At 45.5% G+C, this 20,300-nt stretch overlaps 1 protein-coding gene across 4 annotated transcripts in view; it reads left to right on the top strand.

Moving 5' to 3' along the window:
- The window catches only part of DCUN1D3 (defective in cullin neddylation 1 domain containing 3), a 36,970-nt gene that overhangs the window by 11,441 nt on the left and 5,229 nt on the right, over positions 1-20,300 (top strand). For 3 of the 4 annotated variants that reach the window (XM_083711807.1, XM_083711809.1, XM_083711808.1), the window contains exons 3-4: positions 10,732-10,813; positions 19,439-19,971. In XM_083711807.1, coding sequence (XP_083567933.1) covers positions 19,541-19,971 — 431 coding nt within the window. In that variant the 5' untranslated portion in view covers positions 10,732-10,813; positions 19,439-19,540. Of the gene's footprint in view, positions 1-10,731; positions 10,814-13,212; positions 18,024-18,254; positions 19,972-20,300 lie in introns of those variants that run through there. The other variant, XM_083711810.1, reaches the window with a different exon arrangement.

Here is a 20,300-nt window from a genome sequence, read left to right as displayed (position 1 = left end):
AAACTTTTGCTTTATTGTATAGTTAATCAATATTTTGATTACACAGCAGCAGGGCCCAGTGGCAATCAATATGCCGATAATTTGTTAAAAGTCAGCATCTGGTAGCAATCTCCCTGCGAACATGTGTTTTTAATAAGTAGAAGAAGAGCTTTTAAATGTCTGTTTCGTTTTGCAAACTGTTGCCCTTTCTCAGCTGCAAACAGCAACATCAGATCAATCTACCATGTTTCTTACCGTTTTGCTCAGCAAAGCTGCTGAGGTTGAATGTATTAGATCTGAAGGATGCATTAAATCGGCACATCCTGAAGGGAAGTGGCACTCAGCTGTCAGTCCCTTCTCCCCGTGTGCCGTCCCGACCGCTACCGTTATTCTGTGCTGTCCACAGGTTGAAAGCCTGCTTAAGCGATCAAAGCAAACTTAATCCTGGATACATCAAGTCTTGTTGGACTGCACTTCCCATCAGCCCCATCTGGCATAACTAAGGATGATGGGAACTGTAGTCCAACAACATCTAGAGGGCACCACATAGGCTACCACTACACTTGGGGCACTGTAAGGAGCATGTGAGAAGCAGAATCTCAACCTCACGTTATGTTGTTTCCTATCGATAACAGTCCCTGGGAGGGCCCCCCTGTAGCAGCAGTAGCCTAAGATTAAAGCATTCACGTTCAGAAAGGCTGTCTTTGATCTGTTGATTTGGGGGAGAAAGCAGGTCTGGGATACAGATTTGCAGTTGCACATACAAGGTCTGGCAGTCTGTGACTTGTGGGATGCAGGAAGGAATAGACTCTGCTCCAAGCTCCACTCTACATCTGGCTCCACCCCCATAGCCACTATTTTGCCATTGTCTCTGCTTGGTGGATGTTGGTGTTCTGGTAAAAAACAAACACACACACACCTCAAACCCAGATCCTACAAGCTTTCAGTCTGCCTACCTTGTCTTACGGCTCTGAAAATAGGTAGTGGATGCAGGAGTGCAGACCCCTGGTGTTTTGTCCCAGGCCACTTTAAGGGATTTGGTTAAGAAAGCTGGGTTTAGATCTAAGAAAATGATGGCAATGTTGGCTTCCAAAGCATAACGCCTTGGTCTGGAGCAGGTGTGGGGAAACTTTTGGCCCTCCAGGTGTTGCTGAACCACAGCTGCCGTCACCTCTGGCCCCCTGGCCACGCTTGCTAGGACAAATGGGAGTTGTAGATCAGCTCCATTTGGGTGTCTGAAAGTGTACCACACCTGCTCTGGAGATACTATCCACATCTTTCTATGGAGGCTAATGTTGGTGTGCAGTGGTGACAAAGAATATCAATTGCAACTACAGCTGCCTCCCTTGCTAGTTGTGGAATCTCTTTTAGAGAGCTATTTCAGGCTTGCACAAAGCATTTAAGAGTGCAACATGGTCCTTACTGGGACTTTGAGGCCCAACTGAACACTTGGAACAGCTGCTCCTGCAGGTTTGTCAAATGATTTAGACCGGTTGGTGACTACTCCCGGTGCCCAGTTCCTTCCTCCTGAGTTGTTCTCCTTTCCTTCCTCTGTACAGAAATTGTCCTCACCTACCCAGTGTCCTCAAAATAAAAGTGTGCTTTAACAGCGACGGTTTCATCAGACTTGCATATTTATATGTAAACAGTGGCATGCAAATTAGCTTTGTTAGCAACCTTTCCTGAGCAGGCTGGAATGTGTTGCTCTTCTAACTCTCCAGCCAGGAACTGCTGTTTCCTTTATAGAAGCCGCTTGGCCTGAAGACGAAAATGAATGTTTGGCTTTGTAGAGGCGGCGTCTGCGCCCTCCTTGTTGCTGCAAATACAACATGCTTCTCCAGGGACACCATGGTGTGTTTAGCACAGTCACAACCTATTTAAATTTGTCTCCTTACTACCCTCCCCCAGCTGATTTTGGACCAGGGCTTTTGTCAGTAGTGGGTCACTTAACATCCAAGTGTTAAAGTTGCCAGCGGATGGGGGGTTGCTGGTTCTTTGAAGTACATCCATGGCAACTTTTATCACAGTTGTGGAACTGCTGACAGCTCTTCAGTTTGCAAGATAGATTTTGCCATTGAGACTGTATATAGTGCAAAGGTATGGTAGGGTTTTTTTGGGGGGGGGTTGGTAAAACCACTAGACAGCATTTGGCTCTTAGATCATTAGATCAGTGTTTTCCAAACTTGGATTTCCAGCTGTTTTTGGGCTACAATTTCCACCATCTTTGACCACTGGTCTTGCTACCTAGAGTTGATTGGAGTTGTATTCCAAAAACAGCTGGAGACTCAAGTTTGAGAAACACTATACAATTTCATAGGTGGGGAACTATAGCCCTAGGGTAAATTCACCCTTCCAAGTTTCTCTGTCTGGCCCTTGGGACTCTCCCCAGCACACCCCTTCTCTGCCTACATGGAGGGCAGATAGGGGTGTGTGAATGTGTGTACAAAGGCAAAATTTACATTGCTTGCTCTGCCCAGCTTTGTCTCTGGCCTTGCCCGTCACTGGCATATGGCCTCCGGAAAAGGTTGCCCAGAGTAGAATGTGGCCATTGAGCTGGAGAAGGTTCCCCGCCCCCTAACACACACCCTCCATATTGGATTGCAAGGCTCATCCCTCACTCAAGCACATGTCAGCTCTGCTTTTTAATGAATTAAAAGCCCCTGGCTTAGCATTTGGTTGCCGTGGTGTGCAGTCAGGGAGTTAGGTCAGCGGCAAACCTGCCACCACTGGTATACAGCCCCTGAAAGGTTGCCCAGGAGGAAATGCGGTCCTTGGACTAAAACAAGATTCTTCACCTAGGAGAGCAGCATTGGAAGTCCCACCTCTGCAACGGCCCAGCAAGATTTTGGTCAGAGTTGGTTCTTCACTTGTGAAATAATAACACACAGGGTGGATGAATGAAGCAGACAGACCACAAAGGGCTCTGCAGATTGCAAGTGGCATGTGGGAATTATTTAGCAGTAACAAAAGCGCTTGGATTCTCATTGCATTAAGGTACAGTAGAATTGAATGCATGTTTTGGCAGGTGCTGTTGAGGAAAACCTCTATGTCTCGCCTGCATCCAAGCTAGAAAGCCCCTCTCATCATCTGAGTTCCTTAAGCTCTACTGGCAGGCGCTTAGAAACAGAGGTGGTTTTGCAGCCGTCTCCTCTGTTGCTTTACACCAGGGATGGGAAACCTTTATTTTGTTGAGGGTTGCATTCTTGGGGTAGTGGTATTTTGTCTATGTGTTGGCAGTGAGGCCAGAATCTAAAGTGAGTGGGGCCACCCATTCCTTTCTCTCTGCCTGTGCTGCTGCCCTGTGGACAGCATAGGAAGGGACACATCACTCTTTCCACAGATGTGAACTGATAATTTGCATGCAGCTTTCAGTCTGCCTCCTTCTATTACTCCATCTGTTTCAGGTTCACCCTCCCATTTCCCACCCTCCAAACTCCTTTCTTCCCTCGGACTCCTTCCACCCACCTGAAATTAGGCCAAAGGCTGCACCCTTCCCATGCTCTGCTTTACCCCAAAGGTTTCTGGATCGAAAAGAGCTCTATCAGTTAGGGCTGGGCAATATCTGGTTTTTAACATTGCGATGTATCACCAGCTAAACATCACAATATATTGATATATCACAATGCTTGAAATAAGGATGGAATTATCTAGAGGCAAACAGTAGGGCTGGGTGTTATCTGGTTTTCAACATTGTGATATATCACCAGCTAAACATTGCGATATCCAGTGGTACCTCAGTTTTCGAACGTAAACTGCTCTGGAAGACGGTTTGACTTCCGAAACGTTTGAAAACCAAGGGGCAAAGGGCGGTCTGCAAATTCAGTAGAGAAAAGGGGGGGGGGGGGACACTCAGCGGAAGCCATTTAACTTCTGAGGTGCGTTCAAAAACAGAAGCATTTACTTCCGGGTTTTCGGCGTTCGAAAACCAAAACGTTTTACTTCCGAGACATTCGAAAACCAAGGGACCACTGTGCCGATATATCACAGTGTTTGAAATAAGGATGGAGCAATGTAGAGGCATTGGCTGGCTTCACAATTCTTCCCATGTTGTGATTTTTGCATAACACACATCATGATTCGTGATATATTGCCATGTCAAAAATTATGAAGCTGATATCACAATACGGACTTCAAAATCTCTGGGCAAGTACGTAACTCTTAAAAGCATTTAAAGCTGGTTTATATATATGGTGGATCTGAAATGACACTATTTTTTTCTGGAAAGGCTTGTCCAGTGAGGTGAAGGTAATGGCCCTACTAAGAATCTTGTGCATTCTTAATGGTGCAGATTGAGAATATGTCTTACTGAGATCTAGAGATTAGATTTCTAGAAATTAGAAGCTCTTCCCCTTCGTTCTTCTGGTGTTTCTATCTCCTGGTCCAGCTGATGTCTCTCCTCCCCCTCCTATGCTGCTTTGCTGAAGTCTTTGGTGAGAACCTGAACGCTAAAATTGGCTCACCACACTGTCAATCCACTTAGGCAAAACCTATGGGATGTGCATCGTTTATTCTGATCCTGGGATTTCCACATTGCAGGTTGTGGGCCAGCCTTGACACAATGGAAGCCCGGGGGAAACCCAGTACTTCATAGATGGGAGAAATCAGTGCAGACACACACTCAATCTGAGAAGAACCTTCATAGTGCTGCACATGAAAGGGAATTATTTAGAGCTTGAAATATTGTGATATAAAGAAAGATATATCCTGTAGCTGGTGCATGAGAGAAATAGAATAATTACTCTTCCATGCTCCAGATCTACATTTCAAAAGAAATGTTTGAATTGCTGATACAAAAGCATGTGTTTGAGGATGTGTGTGTGTCTCCCATAGTTCATCTTCTCTTCACTCCCACAACCAGTCTCAGGTTCTGGAGTTGTTACCTTATTTACAAAGCTGGCTTACCTTGTTTTTGTGCTTTGTTTCTGATGCTTGGTGTTCATAGGACTGACAGACGAACTAGCAGAATATTAGACTAGAGCAGGGTTTCCCAAATTGGGGCCTCCAGCTATTTTGGGACTACAATTCCCATCATGCCTGACCACTGGTCCTGCTAGCTAGGGATGACATTTGCCTGGAGAGGAACCTGACTTTCAGTTGAGCTGTCTTTTCATGACAGTTCCTTAAGATGTTTGATTCCGGTGGAGTCCTTGAAAAGATGTTAGAAGAATGAACTCCCATCAAGTTCTTGCAATCATATGAATGATGTTGCAATTTGGGGATGTGCCAGCATGGGACGCACATGACACATTGCTGGCTGATAGCAAAAGCAGGACCGGAGTAGGACAGAATTATTTTTGTGAGCCTAGCTGCTGCTGCTGCTGCTACTTCGCTTCCCAGTAGTGACTGGCTGCTGTGTTTTGAACATGAAGATTCATTTCACCGGTCTGCAGAAGGTTTATGAAAGATTCCTACAGTGGTTGCATCTAGATCTGCAGAGCAGCTCTTAAAATAATAATTTTTAAAAACCACTCTTGGTTAGGACAAAAGGGGAACTGGTGGTTTCCCTCCAAAATCGCAGTTACAATTTGGGTAAAGTGGGTGAGGCTTTCATCTAGTTACACTTCCTCATTTTCTAAGGCGGTTGGATGGACCTCTTTTCTCTCTTAAAGGAACTGAGCTTCCTTGTGGAATTTCTCCTCCAGCTTACGGAAGCCTCAAGGCACTGCATTTTGAGATGTCACCTTGGTGCACAGAACCATAGAGTTGGAAGTGACCACAAGGGTTCTCTAGTCCAACCCCTGCGATGCACAAAACTTTTGGCCTTCAGATTGAGAGTCTCGTGTTCTGCCGACTGAGCTGGTGTAAAGGTGGGGAGCTGATTCAGCCCAGGGGCCACTTTCCTTTCTGGGCAACCTCACAGGAGCTCTGTGGAAGTCGTGGGCAGGGCCTGTGGCCAACGCAGAAAGAGCAGTAAATGTGAATATCACCTTTATACAGCAGGCTGAGTTTCTTCACACTCACAAGGTCCTTTCTATCATCTATCCTGACAAGCAAGGAGTTCATCAGAGTTCAGGGACACATTCTAGCCAGGCAAACACACATGAGGAGTGTGCAGAGCAGGGCTGGTGAGGGATGTGGCTTGGGAGGTTGCATGGTTTGCAGACAGTGATACTTGGAGTGACATATCTGGCTCCCAGGCCTGAGGGTCCCCATCCCTGTTTTAGATGGAAGAGTTACAGATAGGTAGCCGTGTTGGTCTGCCATAGTAAAAAAAAAAATTAAAAAAAATCCTTCCAGTAGCACCTTAAAGACCAACTAAGTTAGTTCTTGGTATGAGCTTTCGTGTGCATGCACGAAAGGTGCTACTGGAAGGAATTTTTGTTTGTTTGTTTGTTTAGATGGAAGAGTTCAGCAGAATTGCTCCACTTTCTCCCCTCTATTCCACACAGCCTTCCAATTTATTTATCATTTTTATTGATTTTTTTATTGATTATGATACATACATTTTATCTATGTACATTTATAAGTAGATAATTATGAACCTAAAATGTTATTCATATAACATGGTAATGTTATCCGGATGTAAGAATCTCTCTTTAGAAAGTCAATTCATTAGAAAGTCCACACAATGCTGAAAGGTTCACTATTTGGTTAAGATTTAAACAACTTTTTATCCCACTTCCAACAAGAAAAATACAGTAATGTTAGAAAATGGCAACCTGTTGTAGCCGATGGTTTTACAGAATTTATCCAGAGCTGCAGCTGTCAGAAGTGAGTTAGGCTTCCGCAAGGAAGTGTAGACAGCTATCATGGGAAGTTTAGGGGCTTTTAATTATGGAAAGGCAGCATAAAAATAAAATTATATAGAAGTTCAGACTTCTCTCTGAGCTCTGTTTTGATTTGGAAGTCTGAATGCGAGTTCTCAGAGGTCATTCAGAGGGAAGTAATAGTTCCACTCTACAGTATTCCACTCTATTCTGCCTTGCTCAGACCACACTTGGAATACAGTGTCCAATTCTGGGCACCACAATTTAAGAAGGATGTTGACAAGCTGGAACGGGTGCAGAGGAGGGCAACCAAGATGATCAAGGGTCTGGAAACTAAGCCTTATGAGGAGCATTTGAAGGAGCTAGGTATGTTTAGCCTAGAAAAGAGGAGACTGAGAGGAGATATCAAATATCTCAAGGGCTGTCACATGGAGGAGGGAGCATGCTTGTTTTCTCCTGCTCTGGAGGCTAGGACTCAAACCAATGGCTTCAAGTTGTCTGAAAGGAGATTCTGACTAAACATTTGGTAAAACTTTCTGACAGTAAGAGCTGTTCAGCAGTGGAACAGACTCCCATGAGAGGTGGTGGACTCTCCTCCCTTGGTTGTTTTTAAGCAGAGGTTGGATGGTCATCTGTCATGAATGCTTAAGCTGAGACTGCTGCATTGCAGGGGATTGGATAGAATCAGTGGTGTCCAAACCTTTTTCAAAGAGGGCCAGATTTGATGAAATGAAGGGCCGTGGGGGCCGACCAAAGTTGTTGAGGTTTTCTTTAGGATTTTACCCCAGGAAATAAACTGCCACAGGGGCCGGATGAGGGTCCCTTCCAACTCTACAATTCTATGATTGTCACTTCATCCTTCACTTTCTAGCATGGGATTCTACTTTAGTTTTCTCCTCTCTAATGTAGCCCAGACACTACAGCAGAAGAGAAATGAATATAGAAGGGAAACAACTCCCATGAGCTCCATCCTTTGTGGAAGTTGGAAGTCCACAATATCTGGAGGTCACCAAGTTGGACGAAGGCTTCTTTAGAATATAAGACACAATCCCTTCCCCAAGTATTTTGCAATCTAAAATTTGGCACAGACAGCCAAGGAATGGAGACAGAGGAAGCTGCCTTATACCAAATCAGACCGTTGGTCTGTCCAGCTCACCATTGTCTACACTGACTGGCCGTGGCTCTCCAGGGTTTCAGGCAGGAACCACTACCTGGGGATGTTGGGGATTGAACCTTGCAGCTTCTGTGTGCAAGGCAAATGCTCTACCGTTGAGCTAGAGGTCTTAGAGAAATGGCAACAGATAGGGGAAGAGCATGTATGGCTTTCATTTATGTATGCTTTCACTTGGCTACTGCAGTGTCCAGAGGACTCTGTAGTCGTGCCAAAGGTGTGTCAGGAAATGTGGGCATTGAGTAAGGATTTAAAGGAAATGAGAGGTGTGACAAGAGAGAGGCAAGAGATGAAAAGCAGAGTTTGGCAACAAGGGTGGCTGGTCCTGGTGATAAGGAAGCTCTCAGGGACAGGCTGCAGCTCACTGAATATTATGCATGCATAATATGGTTCAACCCGCAGCATCTATAAGTAAGCCTGGGAACCCTTGTCTGAAACCCTGGAGAGCTGCCAGTCAATGTAGGCAGGCACTAAGCTCAGTGGAACAATGGCCTGACTCTGTACCAAACAACTTCCTGTGCAATGCTGCTCATCACTGATGTTAGGCTTGTAACTAGCTAGTCACCTTTAATAAAGTGTGTTCTGCAGGGTTGTTTTTGTCTTGGTCTGTTTAAAAGTGTGTCTTTTTTCCCCTCTAAGCACCCAGCCCAGAAAAAGCACCTCTCTCTCCAAAAATATCGCCCTCTAAAAATATTTTTGGAAATGTCGACTTCTTTCCGCGCCACCCCTCCAGCCGGCAGCTATTAATGGACAAATGTTGTCAGGGCTACCATGCAACCCGATTACAGAACAATTTGCAACACAACTGAACCCAAAATAGTAAGAGAGAGTTCACTGTTGTCTGTTGCAACAGATGTTCCAATTGCTTGGCACCTGGGTTTGCTGCAGCGTGTTTGCAGGCCAGCGTAGGTGGGGAAGAGAACATCACTTTGTCCTTCCTTGGCATACAAAAGAGGTCTGCTCAAATCTGTGAGGAAGCTGGGTTTGTCTGTGGAGCCTTGGCAATGGGCTGCAGTCTCTGGCCAAGCAGACATGGAGGCTTTCATGCATAACTTGATGGGAGTGAAAAGTGAGTTGCCAAATATTTTTTGCCATGTTGGCCTTGTAAAGCAGAGCTATCTCTCACCATGTTGGGCAGTCAGTACTGTAAGGAAGAGCTCACTCTAAGCTCGCTGATGAAAAGCAGACATTCACCATGCAAGTGTGATTGCTGGATTGCCAAATGGAGGTGACTTGAATGCACTAAAAAAGCATTATAAAAAAGGTAAAGGACCCCGGCAGTTAAGTCCAGTCGCAGACGACTCTGGAGTTGCAGCGCACATCTCGCTTTACTGGCCGAGGGAGCTGGCGTTTGTCCGCAGTTTTTCCGGGTCATGTGGCCAGCATGACTGAGCCGCTTCTGGCGAAACCAGAGCAGCGCACAGAAACGCCGTTTACCTTCCCACTGGAGCGGTACCAATTTATCTACTTGGATTTTTGGTTTGCTTTTGAACTGCTAGGTTGGCAGGAGCAGGGACCGAGCAACGGGAGCTCACCCCATCGTGGGGATTCGAACCGCCAACCTTCTGATCAGCAAGCCCAAGAGGCTCAGTGGTTTAGACCACAGTGCCACCTGTGTCCCCCCCCCAAAAAAAAGTATTATAGGCAGTGCTATTTTTTGAGAAAAAGAGGTGCTGGAGCTCACCATGAATGTCTCCCTTGTTCTCGTATAATGGCAATGGCACACACAGGTGCCAGAACTGAATTCCTGCTAGGGAAGAACCCTGAATATAGGAATTGCATCTTATATATAGATATACCATTCTTCATCACTAGATTCTGTGGCAATTTACAATATGAAGAAACAATATAATAGATGCCCTTAGATCCAGGTTTCCTAAATAGTGCTCCACGATATGTGTGAGGAACACACATACTAGTGCCCCAAACTGTGGGAACTTTCAGGAAAAGTTCCAGTTCTAAGGCTTGATGGCTCATAATGTCAGTCTTTTTTAGAATAATACCATGGCTTAAAAGAAAACTGGAGAGTGAATGCCACTGATTGGGTGCCACATTGAAAAAAGGCTCCCTTCTCTTACTGTAACTTTCCTCACCTCTGGTGTTGGGGCACCCAGAGGAAAGTATTGGCTAAGGTACCCTGCAGCCAACCTAAAAACCCTTTAGAGATTCCTACGCATACAACTGAGACCTTCTCCTGCCTCTGTGAACTTGAAATGGTCACAGGTAGAAGTGAAATTGTCTCCATCGATAACAGACTTCTCAAGACCCTCTTCAATCCCTTAAACAAGACATAAAACTGATTAAATACATTGCAGTGTACTTTTGCCCTGAGGCAACTTGCATTCTCGTTCATGGATTTGAGACTGTTGGAGACACACCTTCTGAATGCACCCGGGTCCCATCTCTGCATGGAGACTGGTTCCCCATTGCTTATGTAAATCCTTGTTTATATACTCTGAATCAGGGGAGGGAAACCGCAGCTCTACAGATACTGCTGGACTGTAGCTTCCATCAGTCCCAGGCAGCATAGCCAGTGGTCAACAATGATGACAGTGGCAGTCCAGAAACATCTGCAGAGCTACAGATGTCCTCCCCCTTCCCTAAATGCATCAGATGTTAATTGGTATTCTAATTGCTAATCCTCTGTGCATGACATCCTGGCCAAAATGCTTTATGCAACTTGGTGTCTGTGTACTTGGAAGCAGCTAGCCTTCATGTATGCCCTGGTATGAATTAACCCATCAGCAATGAGCTATGGCCACATAAATGAAGCTGCCACCTTTGAATTTTGCTTTGTGGTGGTGACTTGAGCTTTGTATGTGCCGCAGCCATTGAAATTTCAAGATTTCTAAACCATGTCCCTGTTTTTCACAGTGTTTCATGGAGAGACCCTGATGCGTGGGTGGAGAGTCGGACTCATTGCTGCAATGCCTTCCTGCTCCTCTGAGGATAGCATGTAAGTCCTCTGTTATGGTTGCTCTCTCGTAGACCAGACAAGTGTGCTTCTCAGACAGTCTGCACCACTCTGCCATTAGCAAAAGACAGCCCCTCTTTTGGCAAGCCAATATTATAGCTGATGTCTTTGGAGGGCTGTTTGTGTCTAGAGGGTGGCGTGAGCCAGCAGTGAAGGGGGCGCTCATCCATTGAGGGGCGCACAGCCACACACCCCTCATTGGACAGGTAGGGTGGAGCCCGCACCTCACTGCTGACGCCGAGATGCTTATTTACTCGAGTCTAATGCGCCATCTAATGCACACCCAATTTTTTTGCAGCATAATTTGGCAAAAAAAAGAGGTGCTCATTAGACTCGAGTAAATGTGGTATATTCGAAGCTGCCTTTCAACTTTCCGATTCTATGATCTGTGGTTGTATAATTCTATCCCGGCTGGCTTATTTACCTCCATAAACAACACAGGCCAAATGCCTGCTGGATGGAAAATGAGTATCACTCTCCTGATTTATAAGAAAGGGAACAGGAATGATCCACAAAACTATCGGACAATCTAGCTCTGAATTATCTGTTCTGCCTGGCAGTAGCTCTCCAGGGTCCTGGCCAGTGATCTTTCCCAGCACCTGCTGCTGAGATCCTTTAACTGGGGTAACCAGGATCAAGCCTTTTTGCAAAGGCACGTATTCTACCACTAAGCTGTGGTCCCTACTGCTTTTCATAGACATAATCTTTTGTCTCTTACAATTGTATTTTCTGTTGTGAATTTTAAGAAAGTGTTTGGATGCAAAGGGGGACAGCACAGCAGCCAAACTCTCCTTGGTTCTCTGTCTAGCTTCCTGCAACTAGGAGTTCAACTAGGAGTGCACAGACGGGGAGGGGGGTGGAGAGCTGTGGCTCCAACTTGTACAGAGTCAAATGTAAGCTTACTATTGTTTGATTCCTTCAACCAGGGGAGCTGGAGTCTTGATTAAAACTGATGATGATGATGGTGGTGGTGGTGGCGGCGATGATTATAAGAGGATTGATTGACCTCTTAAGGAGGTGGAGCTATAATCAGACTATCAGACTTAAGCAGAAAGCCAAGTGTGTGTCAGAAAATGGAAGCACCTTTTGAAACCTGGACAGTGATGGAATCGTGCCCCTTGCATTCTCCTGGTATTTGGGTTCACTGCAGGGTCACTTCAGAATTGCAGCTAAAGGCAGGTTTGAAGCCATGCAAGCTGGCCATCTCTATCTCTTGTGAGAACTTATTCCATAGTTTAGCTTTGCGCCCTGTGAAGAAGTACTTCCTCTTGCCTTTCCTGAATTCAGCTTTATTGGATGTCCTCGAGTTCCAGTGTTATGAGAGAGGAAGGGGGGGGGAGCCTATGTAATTAATCTTACTGTTGTTGTGCAGTTGCCTGTGGCTACAAGCAATAAACACTTACTTTGAAATGAGCTTTATGCAAATCTGCACAGAGCTTCTGGTTAGTTTGTGGGTTTAATGACACACAATGCTAAAGGATTAAAATAAGTTTCACCCTCCTCAATCCCTCATCTCTCTTCCCCATCCCCCAAACGTGTGTGACTTTGTGCGTTTTCCCTTCAGCAACTTTTTGTAGGTCTGTACGCACATTGGGTTTTTGAATGAGTGTGATGGGTGCCATCGCCTCTGGTCACACACCCCCTCTGCTGATCACCATCACCCTACATATAGAGAGAGAAAGCCCTCACACTTAGCTTTTTCAAGGGATATGGGTAAAAATGTGATCCCGTAAAATTAATCTGAGCTTTACTCCCTTGGGAGGTTGTGGACTCTCTCCTTCGTTGGAGCTTTTAAAGCAGAGGTTGGATGGCCATCTGTCATGGATGCTTTAGCTGAGACTCCTGCCTTGCAGGGGGTTGGACTAGATGACCCTTGGGTCCCTTCGAACTCTATGATTCTATGTCAATGATGGTTTTTTGAATGTGTTGTTTGGTAGTTTCCTCTGCTTAAACGAGTTCTGGTCTAACCGAGTAAAACAGTATGTTAGACTTAAAGCTGAGAACCTAGGGTTTATGCCTCGCCCAAAGTGTGGGCAGTCTTAATGAAATTCAAGGGGCAATTCCTGTTTCCAGTCGAACTTTGGTAATCTGGCTGGCAGGCACCCTTGGGCTGGCCCTATAGAGAGCTGGAGGGTGAAGAATATCCTGTAACCTGTTTTGCAGGAGCCTTTGCTGTTCAAACAGCAAACTTCATGTGGGTGTCAGAAGCAAATGCGTGCTCTCTCTCTCTCTCTCTGAACTCATTTTATGGCCTTGGGCAAGTCTCCCTTAGCCTCTTGTTCTTCCCTACTGAAAATCTATTCCAACAAATTGTGGTTCTCTACTCTGCCTATAAAAATTAAAAGTGCAATATGCTTGTCCTACTTAGAATAGGCAGGTTGAAATAAATGGGCATGACTAATGAAGGTCCATTAATTTCAGTGGGTCTGCTCTAACAGAATTGGATATAGCCCTAGGTTCTTTTTAGTTCTGTCCACAAGGGTCAGCAAAGCTTTCATGAGCATAAGTGTAGGAATGTTTTTTTGTGCGTGAGTAACATTTAATTGTAATTGGTGTATGCTTCCTTCTTGCATTTGGTCAGGTTCGTAGGGTTAGTAGTCTTCAACCTTTTCAGACCCAGTACCCACTTTTAATCCAAACGTGCATATAGGAACCCATTTCCTAACCTTTTGTCATATATTTGCATGTTGGTAGTACAGTACTCCTGTTGCAACCCACCTTGGGTCAGGCTGTGACCTGCTAGTGAGCTCTGACTGGAAGACCAATGAGCTAGGCAATTGCCCTTTTCCCTCCTGCCCCATATGTCCTGCCATGAGAGAAGTTGTCTGAATTTGCATTTGCAAGTAAGACACAAGTTTAGGCTTCAGCCACGTGAAGTCATTTGGGTGCTGTCCTGCAGATTACCTGCTAGGAAGCCACTGTGGGGGAGCCCTGAACATTCTGGAGCAGACTTTGAAAGTCTATCCTTCTTCAGCCAAGAAATATTTCCCAGCTTGCCTCTGGTGTGAGTTGGTTGCAGATTTGATGCTGTTGGATTCAGGGCTCGATAGAGACAAGGAATGGCTGGCTTGGTACAGCAACTTAAGAGATGATAATAAGAAGAAGTAATTGTCCATCTTGAAGCATACTGCTCATCTTCCTTTGCCAATTCATCGCCAGCTGGGAGTGGATCACATCCACTCGGATTTCATCTTTCCAACTCTCTGGACTGGCTCTTGTTTGCATTCATGCTCTGCATAGTAATGGGACACACCTAATTCTTGCATTGCTGGGGCCTTCTGGCATCATTTCTCTCTCCTTCGTGTGTGTGTGTGTCTGTGCATATACACACACAATTCTGCCATCTAAAGATAACGTGTCATGCATCTAAAATAGGCTCTTCATAACCATCCCACCTCCCACTGGCCTCCTCATCCCATCCTATTGTGGGAAGAGCCACTGCTTTGTTCTAATGGTGCTTCCCTGTGTGTATGGCTTTTTTTAAAGCCAGAACAGAGATGTCTTGTTCTACTCCCTTTCTGCTGCCACTGTGGGATTTGTGTTGTCTTGATTCTGCCTTTCTATCAGAAAAGAGATTTCAGGCAGTGAGCAGAAGACGTTTGAAGCAGATGCACTACTGACATTTTCAAACCACAAAACAACAACCCTTAGCAACCATTATCGATTCACTAACAGTTCCAGTTTCCTGATCTTTAAAAGCCCTCTTATGGAGGCAGGTCTTCAGTGTGTGGTGTGGAAGGGCTACGCCATGATGGGGCCTCTCTAGGTGGGCCTCTCTAGGAATGGCATTCTGCAAGAAGGATGCCACAGCCAAGAAGGCCCCGTCTCTCATACCACCTGTTGAATTTCAGAAGATGGAGGGACATGGAGCAGGGCCTCGGATACTGATCTGATCATGCAACACAGAGGTGCATAAGGGAGGCAGTGGCTCTGGTATCTTCATCCTAGGCCTTCTCGGATTACAGCCACTGTCTGCTGATTTTTTCACATGTGCTGCAACAGCAGGCAGCTATATGCAATGATATTTCCTCCTCTGGGACTGAACCTTGGGCCAGGTTGGCGAGTTTGAGGGCCTCTTCTCAACAGTTGGTCAGGGCTGGGTTGGAAAGGAGGCAGCATAAATTTAGAAGAGACTGAGATTTAAAAAACAGCCACCACCATCCAGAGACTGAGATACACTGCCGCTGAATAACAGTGCTGGTCCCTGTCGCCAGTCATTATATGTTACTTTCATAGAACAGCTAACTAAGGCTGAGCTATGGATAAAAATGTTATAAGGATGCAAACTAGATTGCTCTGAACACCTGAAAGTTCTAATACAGAGCTTTCCAAACTTCACATGTTTGTGACACGTGTTTTGGACATGCATCATTTCGCATAATTCAGTTTTACTAGCAAACCAGAGGCTAAACTAACCCCTTTCCAGCCCCGGGAAGAGTGCGGGGAGCGTTCACGTGACACACCTACACATTGCAGCCAACAAACTACCATGTCGCGACACAGTTTGGAAAGCTCTGTTCCAAACAAAGTGTGGAGTGTGTGTATCTATATCTAGAGAGGGGAATCTTGAACACATCAAGCAGCATCAAACTTCAGACAAGTTTTCTCTGGATCTCAGAAGAATGCAGTTAATCAGTAAAATGTTATGTTTATTATGGTGACTAACAATGTTAAATGTTTTAAAGCAAGATGGAAGTGGAAACATCTTCAACTGCTCCTGAAATACCTTTTTGAAGGGGGGGGTATCATTAATGCCAACTTTGGACTGTGTGATTACTGACCGGGTACCACAAACACACATCCACTGTGCATGGGGAATACTTTTATACTTTCCCTCCAAATAGGCTGAAGGCATTGTTTGGAAATGAAGGACCGTGAAAGCTTTTCTAAGAGCAGCAAAAGTTCGATTTTGAAAGTACTGTTGAAAGTATTGATTTCCCTTTAATGAACTGAACCAAGCGGGGAAATGCTTGGAATTAGCTGGCAAGTACATTTCCCTGAGAAACCTACCTCCAGAATTCTTTTTCAAATGAAAAATATATCCGTACAGACTCGGGAGGTCTGAGCACCCTCAAAGCCAGTTTATAACAATGTTAACCAGCATTGGGCTCAATGTTGTTCAGTGAAACATCGCTTCCAAATTCCTTTCTTCAAAATCCACCCATCTCTCCCCATAAAGTATGGATGATTTATGAGTGCTTGCCTTTAAAAACCATACTCATCAGAGGTCTGCCTTAAACCTGAAAGTATTTGCTGCCCTTTTTATGATAAAAACTTGCATCGTTAGCATATCTGCCCCTGGAAAGGCAGATACCTTTTGCATTCTCTTGTGACATAAATTTGGCGTATTCATGGAGTGTGCCAGGGAGGCTGCCCTGGCAGAGCTGAAAGTTTTGTAAAGATAGTGTAGAGGAGCTGGCAGCCTCCAAGATAAAACCAGGTTTGAGCACTCACTCCAGTTGGAAGAGAGCAGCGATCTGCATTATCTGGCCCACTGGCACAACGTCCCTATGAGGCGGGCTGCTGTCCTTCCAAGAGCCCTTAAAGACAGCTCTGCACAGAACACAGTTTAGTCTAGCTTTGAGCCATGATTAGAACCATCTGCCATCTCAGCCAGCCTCAATACTCCATGTCCTTTTTAATGATAACTTAGCACTTTTTATGGGACTGGATCAGGGTGGGCAACATGCAGTCCCTCTGATTTATCCCACAGAAGGCAAGTCGTTCTGTCGCCATCATAGCCTTTTTATATTGCTGCAATATCACTTCTTATACTCTATCCCCCCCCCTTTCCCCAGGCACATTGCTCCAGCACGGGGTTTTTTGGTGGGGAGGATGCGGGCCTTTAGATTTCCACTGTAAAATCCAAACTTTGGAGACTGGTAGAAGAGAAAGTGCACAAATGGAGCCAGGAATCCAAACTTGGCAGTAGCTCGATGCAAACTGTGGGTATCGTAAAGCTCCTTGGATGCTTAGCTATTAAAATGCATTTATGGTTTTTAAATAGCTTCCTGAAAAAGATTCTGGGTCAGAGTCATCTGTCTCGGCAAATTCAGCGCATGAATCGACCTCTTTGTAACCCTGTGTTACAGTAAGAATTTTAGGAATTTCCTTTGATTACCTCTTGCCAGTCGGCCACTGGGAGAAGCCACCACTGCTTTCTAGGTGCAGAGGTGAGGAAATGTGGTGTCACACAGTTTAAAGGGTGCTTCCAAACGGAGAGACCTGGGGCGTTGGGGGGGTCATTTAGGTATGCCCACAATAAATGTGGAGACTGTGCTGAATCCACGTGTGCGTGTTTTTCCTGGCAGATTTGAAGCATATTGAGCTAGCACAAGGGGTGTTTGTGTAAGCAGTTTTTATTGCACGGGCATGATATTTCTCATGCTACCCGTCCTGCCTCCTTGAGAGGCAAGCAGAATCACATAGAATTTGCGAACCAACAACCTTGATCACAGCATTGCAGAAGCATGCTGTTTAAAAGGGCTTCAATAAAGCAACAGTGCCAGTCTTAATGGGTCCAGGGTCCTAGACAAGCCCTCTCAGGGCTGCGGGGGGACGTTCGGCATCACTTGGGGAAAAGACCATAGGTCAGGGGTCCCATGTTCAATCCCTGGCATCTCTCATTAAAAGCAGCGGTTGGCAGGAAGTTGCTAATTTAATTATTTAATTTAAGCCATTTCTATACCTCTTAGTCATTAGCATTTCTTAGCACTGCGCCTAGCCATAAACCATGCAGGTTCAGCAAGGCGGACGTGCCTACCTGATCTCAGCTGGGAGGGAGTTCCACTGGCTTGGGATCACATGCACTGAATGCATGGCTTCTGGTAAATCACGAGACGCGACTCTGAGCCATGGCTGATCGCCAATGGAGACTCCCTTCAAATATTTTGGTGGTCAGGTGGCAATATAAAGGATCAGGTAGTCCTTGTGATATCCTGGACCTAAGCTGATTAGTAAGGTGCAGTGATATTATTTCCCTGAGATCTTGTACCAGAGTAGGCCAGGATTTGCCATACCTTGTGCCCTCCAGATGTTGTGCCATCAGCCAGTTGCCCAAAACACCTGGAGAATATTTTTGTTTTCATTGATTCCGTCAACAGCTGAAATTGGCTACTTGTGACAACTCTGATTTCTAGACTTCTTTGCATATACGATCTGATTGCAATCCTATAATGGCCTTATAAAAATAGTTACAGATAGGTAGCCGTGTTGGTCTGCCATAGTCAAAACAAAAAAAAATCCTTCCAGTAGCACCTTAAAGACCAACTAAGTCAGTTCTTTGTATGAGCTTTCGTGTGCATGCACACTTGGTATCTGAAGAAGTGTGCATGCACACGAAAGCTCATACCAAGAACTGACTTAGTTGGTCTTTAAGGTGCTACTGGAAGGATTTTTTTTTTGTTTTGACTTATAAAAATAGGTTGGGGGGAAAAGGGTCTTAGACTAAAAATCACCAGATGAGTTCATGGCAGAGGAAAGATCCGAGCTAACGATTTCCCCATCCATCGCTCAGTAACCTAGCCGCTAGGCTTCACTAGGTTGTCTTCAATTTGCAGGCTACACCAGAATCCCTGCCTTGAGAGCTTCAGCAGGGATCACATGCAAAGTACTGCCCCAGAAACAGCCACTTCCTGTGCTGTCGAGGCAAGACCGGCCAAACACATTTTGCGCTTCTGCAAGGCTGCATTGCACAACTGGGAGTGTGCAGGAGAATCCTTCAGAGACTTCAGTCTTGAGGCTGTGGATGACATAAGAGTTTAGCCAGAATATCCAAAGCGGGAACAAAGGATGAGGTCATATATTGGATGGGATTGTTTAGCCCAGTTCTGTCCTCTCCAGTGCTCCCCAATATCCTTCTGCAGGTATTTTGACTATATATTCAACTGACTATAAGTTCATCTTTGATTAATTGGGCAACACACCTTTTTTAAAGTTAGTTGCTTTCAATTTAAGTATTTCTATAAACTGCAGATGGCAGTGGCATGTTAGGTAATTTCCTCCATTCTCTTGCTTGGAAGGTGGCATCAACTGTGATACATACATGCAAAGGTAAAGGACCCCTGGACGGTCAAAGGTGACTGTGGGGCTGTGGCGCTTATCTCACTTTCAGGCCGAGGGAGCTGGGTCATGTGGCCAGCATGACTAAACCGCTTCTGGTGCAACAGGACACTGATGGAAACCAGAGCACAATGAAATGCTGTTTACCTTCCTGCCACTGTGGTATCTATTTATCTACTTGCACTGGCATGCTTTCGAACTGCTAGGTTGGCAGGAACTGAGACAGAGCAACGGGGGCTCACCTTCATCGATTGGATTTGAACTGCCGACCTTCCGAATGGCTCAGTGGTTTAGATCTTGTGTCAATTGTGGTAGACAATTGCTTTATTGTTATTTCTGAACCATAGGAGCCAACTCCTAGGGACTGAGGGATCTTTGGCTCCCTCAACAAAATATTTGAGGAGGCTCCCCCCCCCAAAAAAAATTGATGGGCATTGCCATTCAAATGGTGTGCGTGCACTGCGTCATGTGATCAATTATGCAGGGTGGGGCTTATTCATGTTGGCACTCCTGTTCTAAACAATTTCCGCACCCTCTCCCCCCTAGGTTGCTCCACCTTCAATGATGGCATGCTGAGACCCACCAAGCAGCGGCGGCGTGGGCGTGCGATAGCAAGGGGGCCGCTCTAACCGCTGGGCGTGGGACACCATGGGCCAGTGCGTCACCAAGTGCAAGAATCCTTCTTCCACTCTTGGCAGCAAAAATGGCGACCGAGAATCGAGCGGCAAGGCTCACGGCAAGCGGAGCACGATTCACAAGGAGGAACACTGCACCGTCGGTGGGAAATCCTCCGGGGACATCCTGGTCAATGGGACAAAGAAGATGGAAGCCTCTGTAGAGTCTAGTCAGCCTCCTTCTTCTTCCGGGGATGCGAAGAAGGAGCCAGTTTCTGGCACGGAGGAATCGTCCCTCCACAGGACTGAGGAATTATTTAGGAGGTACAAGGACGAGCGAGAAGATGCGATATTGGAGGAAGGCATGGAGCATTTTTGCAACGACCTCTGTGTTGACCCAACCGAATTCAAAGTCCTCGTCCTGGCATGGAAGTTCCAGGCAGCTACCATGTGCAAATTCACAAGGTGAGTTCCTGCAGCTGTGACCTGCTCAAGGACTATTTCCTGACTTACATAAATATTGGTGGATTGCCAACTTGCTGATTGATTGTGAATCTACATAAGCTGTATGTAAGAGAAAACGATTCTAACAGAAACCATACTCCCCATGTCTTTTAGGTGATGCACACTGCGTCGTTTTTAGAAGAGGCACCCCCTCTTTTATACATTAGAGGATGCCTCTTCAGGTAATGGTTTCAGGTTTTATAAATAGTTGGATTGCAAAAAAATGTTTTTGAAAATTTAAACCTGCTACTGTAAAAATCATGATTCTCAGATTCTTCTCTTTATGGGAA

This window comes from Podarcis gaigeae, assembly GCF_964106915.1.
Source record: "Podarcis gaigeae genome assembly, chromosome: 14".
Classification (NCBI taxonomy): Eukaryota; Metazoa; Chordata; class Lepidosauria; order Squamata; family Lacertidae; genus Podarcis; species Podarcis gaigeae.
Note: the sequence above shows the minus strand (reverse complement) of the source record. Positions and strands in the feature narration are given on the sequence as shown.